Here is a 20,756-nt window from a genome sequence, read left to right on the forward strand (position 1 = left end):
GATCTTAATTTTAAAAAGACAACATTTTGTCACTATATGTGCATGTGTATACATACACATATACATACACACATACACATACATATATATATATACACACACACACATACATACATATGTATGTGTGTGTATGCATACACATACACATATATTATAGCATTAACAGGGCTTCTATTATCTTTTGGAGCTCTGGGTATATTTGTTTCGTTATCTGCCAATTACAATTAATTATGTAAATTTTATTTGTAACTGCTAATGGTATTTTAGCTAGTGACAAAATACCTTTAAAATTTGCATTTATTTTGTTATCTGCCAATCACAATTAATGCTATAATATATGTGTATGTGTATACATACACACACATACATATGTATGTATGTGTGTGTGTGTGTATATATATATATGTATGTATGTATGTGTATGTGTGTATGTATGTATATGTGTATGTATACACATGCACATATAGTGACAAAATGTTGTCTTTTTAAAATTAAGATCAAGTAATGCCACTAGATATTATAGTTTTGGCTTTTTTATATTTGAAGATGTATATATTTATTCATTTCTGTGCTGATTTGAATGTTTATGATATTATCAGTGTAATGTTTGAAATGTATTGTATATTTTAAAATGTTTTAAAAAATTATTTTTGACCTGTTAGTTTAAGCTTTTATGAATATGAAATTTAGTTATAGCCATTATATAATATGACCTTTTTATAAAATATATTATAAATAATTAAAATAAGCGTTTTAAACATATAATATTAATATATGAAAAATTTTTTGTCCAAAAGTAAGGAATAATATATTGTAGAGGAATATATTCGAGTTATTCCCCAAGTTTTCCACGTCATCACTGTGGTGAGTTACCATTTTTGTTTTGATTAATTATCCATTTATTTTCAAATTACTATATAATAATATATGAGAATGTTAAAATATTAAATGCTTTAGGTGTTTATATAGGCTTATATATGTATGCTTGATGAGTCTAAATATTAATCTTTGGTTTTACTCATTATATTTAAAACAATTTTTTAAAAATATATTATTTCTATGTTTTGTATTCTATGTAGACCCCTGACGCAGGTGCTAGTCACCGAAACACGGCCCGTGTCGGGTCTTTTTGTCAAGGCTCATTCATTAAAGAACTGTGTTCCATTTTTAAAGGCCCGTGGTGCTGTTTTTTTTGTTTGGACTTTAGTTTGTACTTTGTTCTCTCTCTTTTGTTACCTCATGTGAAGATGTTTCATGGGTGTAACATACACTGTGGAGGCCATGTGGCCCAGTAATCTCAACATCTGCTCAGCTGTGTCCTGCCAAGAGGTTTGAACCTTGGACACCTTTAGCTTCACATTTGGAAGGGTTAAGGAAAAATATATGATCTTTGAGTCAAGAGGAGAAAGCAGTGAGGGGAGAAAAGAGGATCAGAAACCCAGTAAAGAATCTGAATGTCATCAGCGTAATAGAAAGGTAAACAGCCCTGTTCCTGAATGAAGGTAAGAAGTAGTGCAAAGAAAATGTTGAATATGGTGGGAGAGAAAATGGATCCTTGTGGAACCCCAGACCAAACAGGGAAAGAAAGGGAGTGACTGGTGTGGTGGGTACATTGAAAGGAGCGATCTGAAAGATAGCTGGAGAACCATGAGCAAACTGAGCCAGAGATTCAAATGGTGTGAAGATGACAGAGGAGAGTGATTAAGTCAAACGCAGAGGAGAGATTGAGAGAGACAATGATAACAGAGACTATGATCAACTGCAATGTGGACATTATAGTAAAGAGTTAGAAGAAGAGTTTTGGTCCTGTGATGTGTAAGGAAACTAGATTGATAAGGATAAAGGATGTCGGAGCCTTCAATGAAGAAATCATTCAGGAGACCAAAGTGGAACTGAGACCCGGGGGCTACATCAGTTGGGGGGGGGGGGAGAGCAGAGGGAATCAAGGTAAGATAACGCCGACCGGGTGGATGTCAGTAAGGACAGCAGAGTCAAGGGCTGAAGACAACTGGGATCAAGGAGACCATGGTGTGCAGAACGAGGGGTGGGGTAAACATAAAGAAGACACTGAAAAGCGAGAAGAAGAGTAAAAAAAACTGCCAAGAGGGACAGCCAAGAAGCACCCCAGAAGGCACCCCAATGAGCACAAAAGCAGCTCTGGTGTTCACACAAGACCAAAAGGCAGAACATGATACTTAAGAACAGAAGTGTTTGCCATACTGGGACAGACTGAAGGTCCATCAAGCCCAGTATCCTATTTCCAACAGTGGTCAACCCAGGTCACAAGTACCTGGCAAGATCTCAGAACAGTAGAATATATTTTATAGTAATTATTCTAGAAATAAGTGGATTTTCCCAAGACCATCTTAATAATGGCTTATGGATTTTTCTTTTAGGAAGTTATACAAACCTTTTTAAAACCCCGCTAAGCTAACTTCTTTTACAATATTCTCTGGCAATGAATTCGAGTTTAATTACACACCTCTCTATGTTGAGTGAAGAAATATTTTCTCCAATTTGTTTTAAAATTACTACTTTGTAGCTTCATTGCATGCCCCCTAGTCCTAGTATTTTTGGAAAAAGAGTAAACAGGCGATTTACGTCTACCTGTTCACTCATTTTATAGACCTCTATTATATCTCCCCATAGCCATCTTTTCTCCTAGCTGAAGAGCCCTAGCCACTTTAGCCTTTGCTCATAGAGAAGTCGTCCCATTCCCTTTATCATTTTTGTCGCCCTTCTCTGTACCTTTTCTAATTTCACAATATCTTTTTTGAGACTCAGTGACCAGAATTGCACACAGTACTGAAGGTGCAGTCGCACCATGGAGCAATATAAAGGCATTATAACGTCCTCATTTTTGTTTTCCATTCCTTTCCTAATAATACCTAACATTCTATTTGCTTTCTTAGCTGCCACTACACATTGAGCAGAGGGTTTCAACGTATCATCAATGATGACACCTAGATCCTTCTCCTGATCGGTGACTCCTAATGGGGAACCTTGCATCATGTAGCTATACTTCGGATTCCTCTTTCCCACATGCATCACTTTGCACTTGCTCACATTAAACATCATTTGCCATTTGGATGCCCAGTCTCATAAGATCCTCTTCTAATTTTTTACAATCCTCTTGCGATTTAACAACTTTGAATAACTTTGTGACGTCAGCAAATTTAATTGCCTCAATAGTTATTCCCATCTCTATATCTTTTATAAATATGTTAAAAGGCAGTGGTCCCAGCACAAACCCCTGTGGGACCCACTATCTATCCTTCTTCATTGGGAACACTGACCATTTAGCCCTACTCTCTGTTTTCTATCTATTAACCAGTTTTTAATCCACGATAGAACACTACTTCCTATCCCATGACTTTCCAATTTCCTCTGGAGGCTTTGTCAAATGCCTTTTGAAAATCCAGATACACAATATTGACCGACTCACCTTTATCCACATGTTTGTTCACCTCTTCAAAGAAATGTAGTAGATTGATGAGACAAGATTGCCCTTCACCACTTGTACTGGTGTTTTCCTACTTTGAATCTTAGATATTTCCTGTGCCTCAGAAGTATCTGAATGTGGGAATAAATATTCTTTAAGTCCAGACAGCATTGTCAATCGTTCCTGAATCAGGGGATTAAGGTGCCTAACCTGAACTTTTCTTTGGCCAGGTACTTGTTCAGGGCCCTGAGGTCTAGGATGGGATGAAATCCGCCAGTTTTGGGGGGGGGGACAGGAAATACTTGTAGTAAAATGTCTTCCCTTTTCCCCTTGGTGGAACAGGCTCAACTGAATTGCCTGCAAAAAGAGAGTTTCTGTAGAAACAATTCCTGGTGCTAAAAGCTTAACCTTGTTGCTCTCGAGAGGCAAGTTGGAGGAAGTGTTCACCAATGAAGAGTAACCTACCTGGACTGATTTTGAGAACCCACTGGTCTGACGTTACAAGGGGTCACACCTTTCCTGGAAAATATTCATCCTCCCTCCCACCAATAGGTCAAACGTATCATAGGTTGTCAGTGCCAGGTGCTTTTGACACTCCCGATGCTTGGCTACGAACTGGCGGAGTTCCATAGCCTTCTCAAATAGTAGAGTGTCTGAAAATTCACTACACTGTTCAATAAGGACTTCGAGTACATGCTCATGAAGTGGGAGGCTAGCATAGCATTCTGAAATATTTTCCTCCCAAAAAAATCTAACGTCCCCAGGGGAATCAAGGAGTGAGACTTGGAACTCTTGGCCTATTTGAAAGAAGATTTGACAACCATGGAATGGTGCAAAAGCTGGAGCTTTTTGAATCCAGGAGCCTACTGGACTCAAAGTTAGACTTCTTATGAATAGGTGAGACAGAGGTGTCTCCCACTGTCTCATCTGTACAGTCTTAAGGATGTTATGAATGGGCACTATCACAGCTTCTTTAGGAGGAGCATTAAATCAAAGATGTACAACATTTCTGCCCTAGCTACTACTACTACTACTACTACTTAACATTTCTAGAGCGCTACTAGGGTTACGCAGCGCTGTACAATTTAACAAAGAGAGACAGTCCCTGCTCAAAGAGCTTACAATCTAATAGACAAGTGAACGGTCGGTCCGATCGGGGCAGTCAAATTGGGGCAGTCTGGATTCACTGAACGGTAAGGGTTAGGTGCCGAACGCAGCATTGAAGAGGTGGGCTTTAAGCAAAGACTTGAAGATGGGCAGGGAGGGGGCTTGGCGTAAGGGTTCAGGAAGGTTGTTCCAAGCATAGGGTGAGGCGAGGCAGAATGAGCGGAGCCTGGAGTTGGCGGTGGTGGAGAAGGGTACTGAGAGGAGGGATTTATCCTGTGAACGGAGGTTACGGGCGGGAACGTAAGGGGAGATGAGGGTAGAGAGGTAGTGAGGGGCAGCAGACTGAGTGCATTTGTAGGTAAGAAGGAGAAGCTTGAATTGAATGCGGTATCTGATCGGAAGCCAGTGAAGTGACCTGAGGAGAGGGGTGATATGAGTATATCGGTTCTGGCGGAATATGAGACGTGCAGCAGAGTTCTGAACAGACTGAAGGGGGGATAGATGGCTAAGTGGGAGGCCGGTGAGGAGTAAGTTGCAGTAGTCCAGGCGAGAGGTAATGAGAGCGTGGACGAGAGTTCGGGTGGTGTGTTCAGAGAGGAAAGGGCGAATTTTGCTGATGTTAAAGAGGAAGAAGCGACAGGTCTTGGCTATCTGCTGGATATGCGCAGAGAAGGAAAGAGAGGAGTCAAAGATGACTCCGAGGTTGCGGGCAGATGAGACGGGGAGGATGAGGGTGTTATCAACTGAGATAGAAAGTGGAGGAAGAGGAGAAGTGGGTTTTGGTGGAAAGACGATAAGCTCGGTCTTGGACATGTTCAGTTTCAGGTGGCGGTTGGACATCCAGGCAGCAATGTCGGATAAGCAGGCCGATACCTTTGCCTGGGTCTCCGCGGTGATGTCTGGTGTGGAGAGATACAGTTGGGTGTCATCAGCATAGAGATGATACTGGAAACCATGAGATGAGATCAGGGAGCCCAGGGAAGAGGTGTAGATTGAGAAGAGAAGGGGTCCAAGGACCGATCCCTGGGGAACACCAACAGATAAGGGGATGGGGGTGGAGGAAGATCCATGAGAGTGAACTTTGAAGGTGCGGTGGGAGAGATAGGAGGAGAACCAGGAGAGGACAGAGCCCTGGAACCCAAATGAGGACAGTGTGGCAAGAAGTAAGTCATGATTGACAGTGTCAAAAGCAGCGGATAGATCCAGGAGGATGAGGATGGAGTAGTGGCCTCTGGATTTGGCAAGGAACAGGTCATTACAGACTTTAGAAAGTGCTGTTTCTGTCGAGTGAAGAGGGCGAAAACCGGATTGAAGCGGATCAAGGATGGCATGAGAGGAGAGAAAATCAAGGCAGCGGCTGTGGACTGCGCGCTCAAGTGTCTTGGAGAGGAAGGGTAGGAGGGAGATGGGGCGGTAGTTGGAGGGACAGGTAGGGTCTAGTGATGGTTTTTTGAGGAGTGGCGTGACTACAGCATGCTTGAAGGTGTCGGGGACAGTTGCAGTGGAGAGAGAGAGGTTGAGGATATGACAGATGGAGGGGGTGATAGTAGGAGAGATGGTGTTAAGTAAGTTGGTGGGGATGGGATCAGAGGAACAAGTGGTGCATTTTGAGGAGGAAAGAAGGCGGGCGGTTTCCTCCTCGGAGATATCAGGAAAGGAGGAGAAAGAGCTCTAGTATGAGCCATCTCCCTGACAAAACTGGTGAAGGAAAGCTCCTCAGGGAGAGACTTTCTCCTGTCAAGTGGCAGAGAGGAATCTGAAGGAAGTTCCAAAGATTCCGCCTCCAAGAGAGCTTCAGTCTCTTTCGTAGTCTGAAAGAGACTCAGGAAACCATTTCTCTGAGTTCTCACTTGTCTAGGGCACTTAGACAGATGGGCAGGCACCAAAAAAAAAACAGTACGGGACCTGGGCCTCAAGGAAGCTTCCTCCGCCAAGAGCCTGGATACTGACATCCCTTCGGGCATCAGTGTCAATGCTCGGCCAATAGTGAGAAAATGGGCCTCTAGTATGGACTGGACTGGCACTGGGTTCGACACCTTCAATGCCACAGCACTGCATTGGGCAAGAAATCACCCCAGCTCCTCCTGGAGCATGGCTCTGAACCGCACCTCAGAGACTGGCACCAGTAAAGGTGAGGGCTCAGTCAGTGTGGTCAGGTTCACAGAAGGTATCGGGCTGAATCAGAAGGCTGGTCCTGACTCAAAGGAGGCTGGCGCATCAGCATTAAATCAATGGAAGGAGAGCCACCTTCTCGACATGAACATGTTTTGGTCACCAGCGTGATTCAATGGAGACGCCGATACTTCTTGGCATCCACCCCGGCACATGGCATTGGAATCCTTTGGTGTCAAGAATAATGTTGAATCTATATGTATCCTCAGTGCAGGGTGTGATGATTCTTGACCCCAATGGGCTCTTATCGATGTTCAATGTCAAGCCAAGTAGAGACCTATGCTGATGCATCCTCAGTGTTCAATGCAACTCCAGGGACCAAAGGGAGTGATGCCTCCGATGTCGAAGTCAATGGACCGGACTTGACGATGCCAAAAATAGTTCTGCACTGTTCTTGACTCTTATGGTTCTCTTGGACATCTGCTGACATAGTTTAGATCAGGGTTGTCCAACCTCAGTCCTCGAGGGCTACAATCCAGTTGGGTTTTCAGGATTTCTCCAATGAATATGCAAGAAAGCTATTTGCATGCACTGCTCCCATTGTATGCAAACAGATCTCATGAATATTCATTGAGAAAATCCTGAAAACCCGACCTGGCGAGGGCTAAGGTTGGGTCCCAGACATGAGAGGCAACAATTTTGAGTGTCAGTATATGACATGATCTTACCACAGCAGCAGCACTTCTGAAAACCACTGGGAGTTTTCTGGGACATACTGGAGAAAACAGCCAAAGCAAAATCAAACGACTCAATGATGAAAAATGAAGGAAAAAAATATACCCTGACTGGAGCACTCAGGTCTATGGGGGCTGCGAGTCGCAGAAAAACAAAGAAAACTAAATAAGTGCTGACAAAAACTAGAAAGAAACAAAAGGAAGGGGAAAGAAGACAATGATCCCATACAATACCTACGAAATTAAGTCGAATCATGCCTAGAAATAGCAGCCGCGAGCTCTGGGGGGTGGTGAGATGCAACGATCATCTTCACTTCTCAGAGATTGAAAGAAGACTGGCTAGTCCCGCACAGCAATGACAGGTGGGAAATCGAGTACGCATGCACAATGGCAGATCCAAAAGCTTCTAGAAAGAAGCTGGGAGAATGCTCCCAACTGGGCTCCCACTGCTTGTCCTCTGAGTAGGTACACCATGACACCTGCCCAGCACATCTTTTCTAATGTCAGTCAAGGAGTCCTAGCAGTATCAATTGTGACAACCTTCCTTTAATCCAAAGGAAATTAAATTCCCCTTGTTTATACTGTGGGGCACTCTAAACAAATGTTTGGATTTCAGTTACTAGCTTACTCTGTAAGAAGAGTAAATAGCATTCTGGTAAAAATCTCTTCACTATATGTGATCATTCCTCTACATTCCTAGCCCGATGAAATGGACATATCATCATTGTTTATTTATCTCCAGCTTTTCAAGTAGAGTTCAAAGTAAGTTACAAATATATCTGGGTTTATAAGTACAGTAAATACAAACAATAGCAATTTTATAAGTATGTATTTATAAATACACAAGTGGAGTTTTGCCACGATTTGGGTTTCTGCCAGGGACTTGTGACCTGGCTTGGCCACTGTTTGGAAAACAGGATGCTAGGCAAGGTGGACCATTGGTCTGACCCAGTATGGCTACTCTTATGTCCTTATGTACAAGGATGGTAACTAAATTGAAGTGGGGAAATATAACATTATATATCACAGGAAATAATCATAATTTGAAAGTAGATGTGTGAAAACACCCCACAGAGGAGACCAAGGTGAGCATGAATTATATAGCACACACCAGCCCCTCACTGCTCTCCCTCTGATGCACATTAGCTTTATTTATTTCTCCACTTTATCTCCCAATCACTAAAAAGGCATGAACTAGTGATCCCAAACACCTACGGCATAGCTGGTAGCTGTTCCTCCACCAACTATGTTTCCAACTAAAAGAGCTACAGCTCCACTACTACTACTACTATTCAACATTTCTAAAGCGCTACCAGGGTTGCGCAGCGCTGTACAATTAACAAAGAAGGACAGTCCCTGCTCAAAGGAGCTTACAATCTAAAGGACAAAAAGTGCAGTCAATCAAGATTGAGGCAGTCTAGATTTCCTGGATAGAGGTTCAATGGTTAAGTGCTGAAAGCAACATTGAAGAGGTGGGCTTTGAGCAAGGATTTGAAGATGGGTAGGGAGGGGGCTTGGCATATGGGCTCAGGGAGTTTATTCCAAGCATAGGGTGAGGCGAGGCAGAAAGGGCGGAGTCTGGAGTTGGCGGTGGTGGAGAAGGGTACTGAGAGGAGGGATTTGTCCTGTGAGCAGAGGTTACGGGTAGGAGCGTAAGGGGAGATGAGGGTAGAGAGGTAGTGAGGGGCTGCAGATTGAGTGCATTTGTAGGTTAGTAGGAGAAGCTTGAACTGTATGTGGTACCTGATCAGAAGCCAGTGAAGTGACTTAAAGAAGGGGGTGATATGAGCATATCGGTCTAGGCGGAAGACGAGCAGCAGAGTTCTGAACAGATTGAAGGGGGGATAGATGGTTAAGTGGGAGGCCAGTGAGGAGTAGGTTGCAGTAGTCAAGGCGAGAGGTAATGAGAGAGTGGATGAGAGTTCGGGTGGTGTGCTCAGAGAGGAAAGGGCGAATTTTGCTAATGTTATAAAGAAAGAAGCGACAGGTCTCGGCTGTCTGCTGGATACGGGCAGAGAAGGAAAGGGAGGAGTCGAAAATGACTTCGAGTTTGCGGGCAAATGAGACGGGGGGGATGAGGGTGTTATCGACTGAAATAGAGAGTGGAGGGAGAGGAGAAGTGGGTTTGGGTGGAAAGACAATGAGCTCGGTCTTGGCCATGTTCAGTTTCAGGTGGCGGTTGGACATCCAGGCAGCAATGTCAGATAAGCAGGCCGATACTTTGGCCTGGGTTTCTGCAGTGATGTCTGGTGTGGAGAGATAAAGCTGGGTATCGTCAGCATAAAGATGATATTGGAAACCATGAGATGAGAAACTGGGACCATGAGAAACCCTCATGGTCCCAGTTTCTCTTCTTGTTCTCCTCTTGCCAACCATAACTCCTTCTCTAACCAACTCTGCTCCACTTTCCACTTGGTCCTGCAACAAAAACAAGCATTTATAGAAAGCACATGCATTGATACTGATGCAAGGCCAGCAATGCAAACCGATTAACCCATTACAAAAATTGTTTTACTTCATAGTTTGCAATGCAGTATTGACCATTGTACAATACAGCCAATAAAATTTTCAGCCCAGTTGACATAAATGTATTACCTGGTGATATGGTTCAACTGCACTGGTCTGTAAAAAGGAGAAGACCACATAAGTAATTCCCAGTGGTGAGCTTAATTTTGATGCTCTTCGTGGACAATTTGGAGGAGTTCATTCTAACTGCAGAGTGCAGCATGTCTGGCCTATTTTGAGGACCCACTGATGTGAGGTTATATTTAAATCTGTTTATTAACATTCCAGATTGAAGACAAAAAACCACAACAAAAATAATTCAGGTGTACATGAGGAAACACAGCCATCTACTACATGTATCATGTCCCCTTTAGTCCCATCTTTTACAGAGGACGCTTCATTTCCAACACAACAGCTTCCAATCGTCCACATAGTTGTAAAACACGACTATACCTGTTTCTATATAACAGCAAAACATTTGTCTTGTCAACAAGAACTTTTGCATATTTTATATAATTCCCCCCCCCCCCCCCCCCCATATCCCTGGCAGCACGGCTGTAAATTACAGTACTCATGGATCAGTAATTTAATATATAACTTCTTCCCTTATGTGGTAGAGTTAGCCACAGCGGTTCCCATCTGGCCATGAACTGAGCACCAGGATCACTATCCCATTTTTTAACCCCACATCTATCCACTCTCATTTGTTGTATCATTTGAGTTCTAAACATCTGCAGCGAGGGGCCCGACGGGGAGAGCCAGACCCTTAAAATGCTGTTAATGCCGCAAAATATGGCCATTCCCAGAAATCCCTTTAGGCCCGCGGGAGGATCCGAGGTGTATCTGAAGCTATGAAACAGAAGCAGCGGGTCCCATATCAATGAGCAGTCCCACATACTCTGCACCATTTTTAATAATCTCTGCCAAAATTTACCTATCAAGGGGCAGGACCAAAACATATGCCCCAAGGAGGCCATGCCAGCACCACATTTCAGACAAGCCCCTGACCCACCTATATTTGCCAACATTGCCCGTTTCGGTGAGATATGTAGTCTCATTATAAAGCGATACACCTTTTCTCGTTGGTACACAGATAGCCTTAACGCGTATATCCCCTTGATATATGAACGACATAAGTCTGTTGTGATTACACAACCTAAGTCGGCCCCCCAATTCTTGCTCAAACGTTCATAGTTTATTTCAGGCATTGTATCCTTTAATTGTTGATGATGAAATCTCAGCGGGACTGATTGTTGCGACCCTAATGAATAACTTTCTGTCAGGACATCAATTACATCTTCTGTCAGATCCGTCCACAATAAGGAGGAGATGTAGTGTTGTAATTGATAATAGGCAAAGTAATGACCCGGGGAAATCCCATATTGCTTTTGTAAGTCACTAAATGATTTAATATGGCCCTCTTCATTAATAGTCTGGGCTATATATATAATACCCTTTTTTGCCCATAGCCCAAATACACTACCTCCCCCACCCCGGTGAGAAGGCTGGATGTCTCTAGCTTTGTTAATGAGAATTCTGATGTTCCCCTGAACCAATCGTTAATATGTCGCATGGAGCATGCAATCGTAAGATTTTGTATACTTAAAAGTCCCATTCCTCCACTGTCTTTTGGGGTTATCAGAGTTTCTATCGTTAATCTGGGTCTTTTCCCTTTCCATAGAAATGTCTGTATCAGCTTGTTCACTATCCTCTCATCTTTCCTTAATAAATACAACGGTAATTGTTGAAATACATATAGCCACTTTGGAATTAAGATCATATTGATCAATGCAATCCGACCCCACGATGAAAAAGGCAGATCCTGCCATATCATGAGCTTCCTTCTGGTCATCTCTATTAGGGGACCCACATTGGCTGCATATAGCCACGGTATGTCTCTAGTGATCTGTACCCCTAGATATTTCAAAGTCCCCTCAGCCCATCTGAGAGGAAATTTACCTTTCCACTGCTGAATTAACTCATCATCTAAGGCTAACGTACATGATTTCTGCAGATTTAATAAAAACCCCTATATTTCCCCATATTCTGCTATTATTTCTAGAGCCTTCTCCAAAGAATTCTGAGGATCAGCCAATAGGAGCATTATATCATCCACATAAGCTAACGCTACCTTTGTTTCCATCCCCACTGTGATTCCTGCAACTTCTCTAGTTTTGTTTAGCAACCTAATCAATGGTTCTAGGGAGAGATCAAAAAGAAATGGGGATACAGGGCATCCCTGCCGGGTTCCTCTCTGTATTGCTAGGTTCTTTGACAGTCCCCCATTAACCAATAGTTGGGCAAACATGCCCGAGTATAGTGTCTGTATAGCCGCCAGCACCCACTCTGGTAGACCCACCCAGTCCAAGACCTTAAACAAATAATTCCAGATCACCTGATCAAAGGCTTTAGCCGCATCTAGGCTAACCAACATTGCTTTTTCCCCCTGCCAGTTACTATATCGGCTTTTTTCTACCTGTCACCCTCCCTTTGGAATAGCCTTCCAAAGGAGATCAGACTAGAGAAATCTTATCTCCATTACCGAAAACTTCTGAAAACCTTTCTCTTTATAAGCTATGTAGAACAGAACTTAGCATAATGAGATAAGGTCGAAAAGACAAAGAAAAATGGGGTAGCTTAACTGTATATTAGATTTTTAATTTGTACTGATTTATTATGTAGTTTATCCTGATTGCTGTGCTCTCCTGTCATGAATGGAATTCCTATGTCTGTTTATTTGTATATACCAATTTTTTATATATATGTAAACCGTTCTGTTTTGCAGTTGCAACAAGACACGGTATATAAATCAACATAAATAAAAATATGTGCCATGGAGAGTAAAATCCTCCGAACATGCCATACAGAATGACGATTAGGAATAAATCCCACCTGTGAAGTGTCTATCAATTCTGCCATGTATGGTGACAATCTGTTAGCTGTTACATTAGCCAGCGTTTTTGCCAAAATCTTAATATCTACATTAATAAGGGAGATAGGCCTGTAGGACTCCGGTTCGTCCACAGGCCTACCTGGTTTAGGCAATAACGCTATCAGTGCAGTATTTTCATGTGTTGGTAGTCTGCCCTCCTGAATAACCATGTTATAATATTCAAATAAATCCCCTATCAGATTAGGCTGCATAAGCTTGTAAAATTCGCCCGAGTACCCATCGATACCAGGCGCCGAATTGGCTTTCAATCCTTTAATGGTTTGCTGTAATTCTGTAATTTGTAAAGGTATCCCAATTGCCTCTGTAGCCGATTTCGGCAACCTGGGCATGCCTGCTTTGGCCAGAAAATTCCCAATATCTACCTCTCATGAGGCGCTGCTTGCACTATACATTTTTTGGAAGTGACCATATAAGATTTGCTTCACTTCCTCTGGTTTATTAGTCATCTTCCCTTGTTTATCCCGCAGCACTGTAATTGCTCGGGGGCTCTCCCTTGAGGACACCAGTCTCGCCAGCATGCCCCCTGTGCGGTTGCCAAACCGATTAAGTCGATACTTTTGGCATATCATCCATCTTTGGGTCTGCTCTTGCAACAAAGTGTTTAGTGTTATCTGCAGGGATGAATACTGCTCTCTGTTAACCCTAAAGGGGAATTGCAAAAACCTCTGCCTTGCCCTGCTAAGGCTGTGCTGCAAATTCAAAATACTGGCAGCTACCTTTTTTCGTCTTGCGGCCACATACTGTTGCGTTCTCGAGGGCCTTCACATTCTGTCAGGCTTCTTCCCCGGGAACCCTGGGTACATGAGTCCTTGGACCACGGCCGAGGAGCGGCAGTGGCAGGCAAGACCACCTCGGGACTGGAAACACAGAAGAGCAGTACTGAACTCTGGACTGGAGTAGTACAAGGCAGGCAACTAGAACAGATGAGACAGGAACAGCTTCACCTGCACCTAGCCACTGTTCCTCCGGAGTTGAGCTCCGAAGTGCAGGCGGCCGGTAGGACTTACAGGATAAGGCAGGAACTGAAGATCCAGAGGACCCACCCTGGGTCTGGGATACACGAGGGTGACAGGGCACGGAACTAGACTCAGACAGTGTGCTGCTGCACAGCCACTAGCAAGACCCAGAAGACAGACCAAGGAACACACGGCGTACAGAAGCCTAGCAGGAGCAAGGACTAGGGCAGCATACACACTAGGCAGAACGGGGATCCGGGGATACCCACAGGGTAAACCCTCTAGCTAGGTGGAAACAGGATACAGGAATAACCACCCAGGAAATACACACTAGCTAGACAGATACAGGATTCAGGATATACACTCAGGATATACAAGCAGGGTAGGCACACAGGCTAGGCAAGGCAGGACTTAGGGTAAAGAGAGCAAACCAGGAAGAACAGGCCAGGGGTCTTGGGCTGGCAGCAGAGCAAACAGAGTAACCAGGATTAACAGGCCAAGGGTCTTTGGGACAGACAGGAGAACAGACAGAGAAACCAGGACAAAGGCTTCACCCCAACCCAGGGTAAGCCAGGGACAGAGGCTTCCCCCCAACACAGGGTAAGCCAGGAACAGAGGCTTCCCCCCAACACAGGGTAAGCCTGGAGCAGAGGCTTCACCCCAAACACAGGGTAAGCCAGGAACAGAGACTTCACCCCAAACCCAGGGTAAGCCAGGAAGGACCCGCAGTCCACAGACAGAGGCTTCACCCCAACTCAGGGTAAGCCAGGAAGGACCGCAGTCCACAGACAGACAGTGGCAGGGAAGACACCCCACGGAAGGACAACAGAGACACAGAGTGAAGCTGGGCTGGAACCCAGAGAAAAGCTAAGCAGTAGTGCAGCAGACACTTACTAACCTGACCTGGCCTAAGAGCATAACACTTATGCAAAAGGCCCTGACTGCAAGCACAGCACTTCCTTATGAAGGCTCTCACTGATGAGTCACCAGCAGCAGGACAGAAGCAGGAAGTACACTGACCCCAAAGAGAGGCTTGACACACATAGGAAGTGAGCCCACAGGAAAGACAAGCAGGAGCCATCTTGGAAGCTGGCACAGAGCCGGTGGCAGCCATCTTAGATGCTGGCTCCCTAGAGAGGCATAGCCCACACAGGTGAGGTCTAGTGAAGCAATCAGGTTCATGCTGGAAGCAGCCAGCACACCAGGACAGAGACAAGACTAACACAAACACAGACAGAAGCCAGCAGAGCTGCTGACCCCCAGAAAAAAGGTAAGGCTGAGGGTGGTCACGGCCACAGACGTGACACATACGAAATGAGTTCTCCCCTCAATACCACCTTCGCCGTACACCAGAACAATTTGGGATCGACTCTATGTTGAACATTATTACCCACATATGTCTCCCATTTATTCCGTATAAACTCTTGAAAATCCAGATCTTTAACTAGGTAATTGGGGAACCTCCATCTCTGTATTGTTTGAAATCCACTTGCAGCCTCCAGCCTCACCCATACCGGAGCATGATCTGACACCACTGCTTGCTCCAATTGCGCATCTGTCACCGACGAGAATAAAGATGCTGACATCAGGATATAATCCAGCCGTGCCCAAGTCTCATGCGCTCTTGATCTATGGGTATAGTCCCTCTCCCCCATATGCAACAACCTCCACACATCAACTAGGCCCATGGTGTCTGTTAGTGCCTCCAGAACCCCTTTTTCATGCCCTCCCAGGGACCCGCCACGTCTTGCCCCGGTACAGTCCAGCCTCGGATCCATAAGGGTGTTCATGTCTCCCACCATTACAATATTTTCCTGCTGATATGTTAGCAGTATTTTCAATAAGTTTGGGAAAAATTGTTTTTCAAAGGGTGTTGGGGCATATACATTTAGCAAATATATTTCTCTCCCCTGGAGCCACAGCTTGACTAAAAGAAACCTTCCATTCGTGTCTCTGAAAATAACCTCTGATTTCTGCGCTAATCTTTTATGCAACAAAATTGCCACACCTCCCTGTCGGGCCCCTGATGACGCAAAATGAACTTGACCCACCCATGCCCGCTTTAATTTGTTATGCTCTTCATCAGACAACCGCGTTTCCTGCAAGCATGCTATGTCAGCTTGTAGCCGCCTTAAGTGTGTCAAAATCTTGTGTCGCTTAATGGGAGAAGTGATTCCACCCACATTCCAGATCAAGTTACAACTAGCCGTGATCCCAGTAGCTGTGCTCTTTCAAATTTCCCAGATACTTCCAGACCCGGGAGCCCAGCCCTCCTCCCGGGACTTTAGTACTTATGACCTCATACCCCACACTTAGGACATTTGCCTTACTGATCCATAACTGACCAGTAGCTTTGCCACTAAACCCCCACTCATCTTCCCGTTCCCCTTCCTCCCCTCCCCCCCAACTATCCCTACCCCCATTCCCCTCTCCTACCCAGTGAACTGCTTTCCCTTTAGACAGGAAAATTCCCATCAAAGGTGAGACGACATGCAGAGGTCCCCGCCCCCCTCAGCCCCCCCCCCCCCCTCCACTCAATGTACTTATAACTTTTAGCCCTCCATACATACGAATCTCCTCTTCACCGGTGCTCCGGTGAAAACAGTTAGTTTCTGCCAGCCCCATTCTCGAGGAATGTATATGTCGTTCAAAGTCAAGTGGGTTCTTCCTCTTTCTTTAGTTCTCGGTTATGAACTGTGAGGCCAGCTGATCCGATGTAAAAGGAACCCATTTCCCCTGATGAAAAAGTTTTAGTGTGGCTGGGTAGATCAGCATGAACCTCTCCTTCCGCTTTACCAGCTCTGTGCATATCAGATGGAATTTCTTTCTTCGGTCTTGCACGCTTGTAAAGTAATCCTGGAAGATGCGCACCGGGACCTCAGCGTACCTCAAAGCCTCTCGATTCTGGCGATATCCCCTCAATATCTCCTCTTTATGTAGGTAATTAAGTATTTTTATAATCACCACTCTAGGCCGCTGACCATTCTGAGGGGTGCGCCCCAATCGGTGCGCACGCTCAATACAAAGCGGGCCTCTGCTATCTGAAAATGCAAATTCCTTTGAAAGCCAATCTTCCAACAGAGGGCCAAGGTTTCTTTCTGTGATGCTTTCCGGGATGCCTACCAGACGGAGGTTATTTCTTCGCGCTCTGTTTTCTAGGTCGTCTAGTTTCTCCGTCTGGCTTGTCAGTTTATCTTTTAGCCCTGTTAGTTCCGGCTCCCAGCTCTTCCAGCTGTCTTCTAGATCAGAAACCCGTTTCTCCGCCTCCGTGGTTCGACTTGCGATGTCCGCTAGCAGCCCGTCAAATTTCCCCAGCTGGCCTTCCAGTGAGACAAAACGAGGCTCCAGAGCGCTTCCCACCGCCGTAACCAGCTGTTCCAATTGTCGGGGGGTGAACTCTGCTCCGCTGCAGGGAGACGTGGCCGCCATCTTAGTTTCATCGCCGGGCCCAGTCGGTTTTTCTTTTTCGTTTTTGTTGCCCTTTCTGGTGCTAGCTAGCGGCATCGGGGCAAAATAGTGTTCCATGCACCTTCGTCCACTTTTCTTTAGCGCCAGCAGTAGTCGGAAGAGGGTCTGATGAGGCTAAAAAGCCAAAGTAGAGCGGGGTCCCTCAGAGCAGCATAGAATTCACTGCTGCTGCTTCCACCGCATCACGTGGTCTCCCCTGATATGAGGTAATAAGGGACCATCTTTCTTCAAAAAAAAAAAAAGAAAAAAAATCAGCTGCCTCCCTACTGGTAGGTTGTCCAAACAGCTACTTTTGCTTCGGCTATGCTCTTGTGGAACCAGTCAAAAGCCCTTCCTCTGCTTTGACCGAGAAACCAGATGAGACTCTCTGCCACTGTGGATGGGAGCAAGAACTCTGACCTGTCTGGGATAAATGAGAGGGTGGAAGGACCCTACAAAGAGCAGTAGTGCCTCCACTGTCCTAAGCCTGAATACCTCCTAGACGAGGGCCACATTAGGAGTGGGCCGGGACAGTGGCTTAATGTTATCAGTAGGTTTCTTGATGAGGTCAGTGACCTCCTCCTCCTTGTCACCAAAAAGACTGTCACCCTGACATGGGCCATCTGCCAGCTACTCCTGAACTGTCAGTTCTAGGTGCAAGGCTCGCAGCCAGGTAAGTCTGCACATCTCAGTACCCATGGAGCATGCCTTGGATGCCACATTGAATGCATCACAAGTTGCTCGAGGAATGTACTTTCTACAATCCTGCTGCTTGGTTAATAGCTGGCAGAGCTCTGCAGCTCTCTCAGGTGGTAATGCAGACTATGCACTTTTTGTCCAGGAACTTTTCCAAACCTTTTTTTAAACCCAGATACGATAACCGCTGTTACTACATCCTCCGGCAAAGAGTTCCAGAGTTTAAATATTCGTTGAGTGAAAAAAATATTTTCTCTGATTTGTTTTTAAACTGTTTCCATGTAACTTTGTACCTTTTGAAAGAGTAAAAAAAAAATCGATTCACTCCTACTCCTTCTATACCACTCAGGATTTTTTAGGCCTCAATCATATCTTTTCCAAGCTGAAGAGCCCTAACCTCTTTAGCCTTTCATCATATGAAAGGCGTTCCATCCTCTATTATTCTGATTGCTCTTCTTTGAACTTTATCTAACTCCACTATATCTTTTTTTCAGATACAGCAACCAGAACTGAACACAATATACTCAAGGTGAGGCTGCACCACAGAGAAATAAAGAGGCATTATAATATTTTTGGTCTTAATTACCATCCCTTTCCTAATAATTCTTAGCATCCTGTTTGCTTTTTTTGGCCGCCACCACATACTGGGCAGAAGATTTCAACGTATTTTCTACACCACCACCTTGATCTTTTTCTTGGGTGCTGACCTCCCAAGGTGGACCCTAACTCCAGATAAATACAATTTGGATTATTTTTCCCAATGTGCATCACTTAGCATTTGTCCACATTTCTATCACCAGAAAAACAAGCAAATAGATATGTTAAGTCACACCAATGACTTTACCATAGAGGTGTTAGAACCCAATATTTCTAGTACAATTTCAGTGTTACTTGCACCTTTGGCTTATTCACTCAAAAATAGGAAATCTATGACCAAAACTAAATCTCTACAGCATTTTTCAGAGTGGGATAAAGGAAAGATATCATTTCAATTAAATTAAAATAGGACAATATTAAAAAATGATAAATCATCTATATATATAAAACTCACCCTCAACGTTCTATTTGCATTGACGTCACTGAAGCCAGGTTCGTAAGTTCGAAGGTCTGAAGCCACACAAAATCACAGTCTGTGGGCCCTGCCCTCGCGTCAAACGATATGACGTTGAGGGCGGAGCACATTCTCAGCTCCAACGTTGTACTGCACTGTAGCTCTGCTCCGCCCTCGCGTCAAAACGCGATGACGTCGAGGGCGGGGCACACGTTACTCTATCGGTTCCTACTGCAGGGGCATTCACATGACGCTAAAATCTTCTGTTTCGGCAGGTCAGTGGGGTGGGGGGGCCTTCGGAGAGGGGGGAGCGCCGGCAGCAACGACATCGGTGGGGGTGGAAGGGGGTGCACTGGCAACACACACATCGGGGGGAAGGGAACAGTCACGGACGCTGGGGGGCGTGCCAAAAGGGCCAGGGCGACAGCACATTCGCACAGAGGCTGCAGGGGGGCCGGCGACACACGGAGACACAAAGGGACAGAGGGGAGCCTTGCTAGCGCCCGTTTCATTGCGATTTGAAATGGGCCTTTGTTACTAGTATAACATATTGTAATGCAGGATTTTTTCAACACTAATACAAGTAAACACAATTCATTTTTTTACATCAAAATATATAACATGATTTAACTTATCAAGAAAATAGAAGGCGCATAAATTAGGAAAATAAACAGCAAAAAATGTGGCTTTTTCTACTTTTCAAAGACGTTAGCCTTCAGTGAAACAGTCTGTAAAACAAACTTAGCTTACATGAAAGTTAAATTATTCTGTAAATCTAGTCTCCCACAGTAGCAGTTCTTTTTTTTTTTTTTTTTTTGCATTTGGGCAAGCTATATAAAAGATAATACAGATTCTCACTAACTCCAGACAGAAATATTATTATAGCTCAAAAATCTAAAATCAAGTAATCTAACTGGGGAAATTGGAAGGTTTTAGCTTATAATGAATGCTGTGTGACTAATCCTTCCTGCTTAGATTCGGCCCAATGATCTCACTGATATCTACCTATCTCTTAATTATTGTACTCTTCCCTTAACATAAGCACAACATAAGAGAAATACTAAGCCAGTACAGTTTTATTCTTCAGGAAATTTGTGTGTACTGAGCACTTTCACAGAAGAATGTTAAGCATATAATTAAAATGGAAATGCCTTTAATTTAAGAATTATCCAACAATTATAGCTGCAACTGGACAAAGTTCTGCGTGTTCAACTTCCATGGAGAGAAAAACAGGTTTGTAAGTTAAAAGATTACAGTGCTACTACTGAATTTGTTATGATAGGGCAATGTTTTTGCTATGAAGGAACAGACAAACCTACAATATTTAGTCATAACATCATCAATACAAAATGGTTCTTAAATAAAATTTACAAATACTTACAACTGAATCAGTATCTGTGCATTCCCTGTTTTTAAAGGAAAGAAAAAATACTATTCAATACATCAAAGACAAGACAAATTTCATAAAGCATTTTTTTTGGGGAAAAAAAAAAGATTAATTTTGGACCAGTTTTGTTAACCATTCTTCCTCCTTCAACTTCCAGTCCTCTACTCGCACACAAATTCAACTAAATGTAAGAAATATGCAGCAACCTTTGGGTTATAAACCTTGGATTTCATTATAACAATCCCTCATATGGAATACAGTCACATTACTGGAAAAAAACATTTCTTTACATGGTTTATTTACGAGGACTCATGGGTTTTAGGGGTTATTTTAGAAGCATCTCCATGTGTCAATAGCAGCATTTAT

At 44.1% G+C, this 20,756-nt stretch overlaps 1 protein-coding gene across 3 annotated transcripts in view; it reads right to left on the reverse strand.

Annotated features, from left to right (window-relative positions):
* FCHO2 (FCH and mu domain containing endocytic adaptor 2) overlaps window positions 1-20,756 on the reverse strand; it is a 458,555-nt gene that overhangs the window by 247,579 nt on the left and 190,220 nt on the right. For 2 of the 3 annotated variants that reach the window (XM_030193297.1, XM_030193296.1), the window contains exons 11-12: window positions 20,385-20,409; window positions 9,991-10,017 (exon numbers count right to left, since the gene is read on the reverse strand). In XM_030193297.1, coding sequence (XP_030049157.1) covers window positions 9,991-10,017; window positions 20,385-20,409 — 52 coding nt within the window. The remainder of the gene's footprint in view (window positions 1-9,990; window positions 10,018-20,384; window positions 20,410-20,756) is intronic. The other variant, XM_030193298.1, reaches the window with a different exon arrangement.

Source organism: Microcaecilia unicolor, chromosome 2, assembly GCF_901765095.1.
Source record: "Microcaecilia unicolor chromosome 2, aMicUni1.1, whole genome shotgun sequence".
NCBI lineage: Eukaryota > Metazoa > Chordata > Amphibia > Gymnophiona > Siphonopidae > Microcaecilia > Microcaecilia unicolor.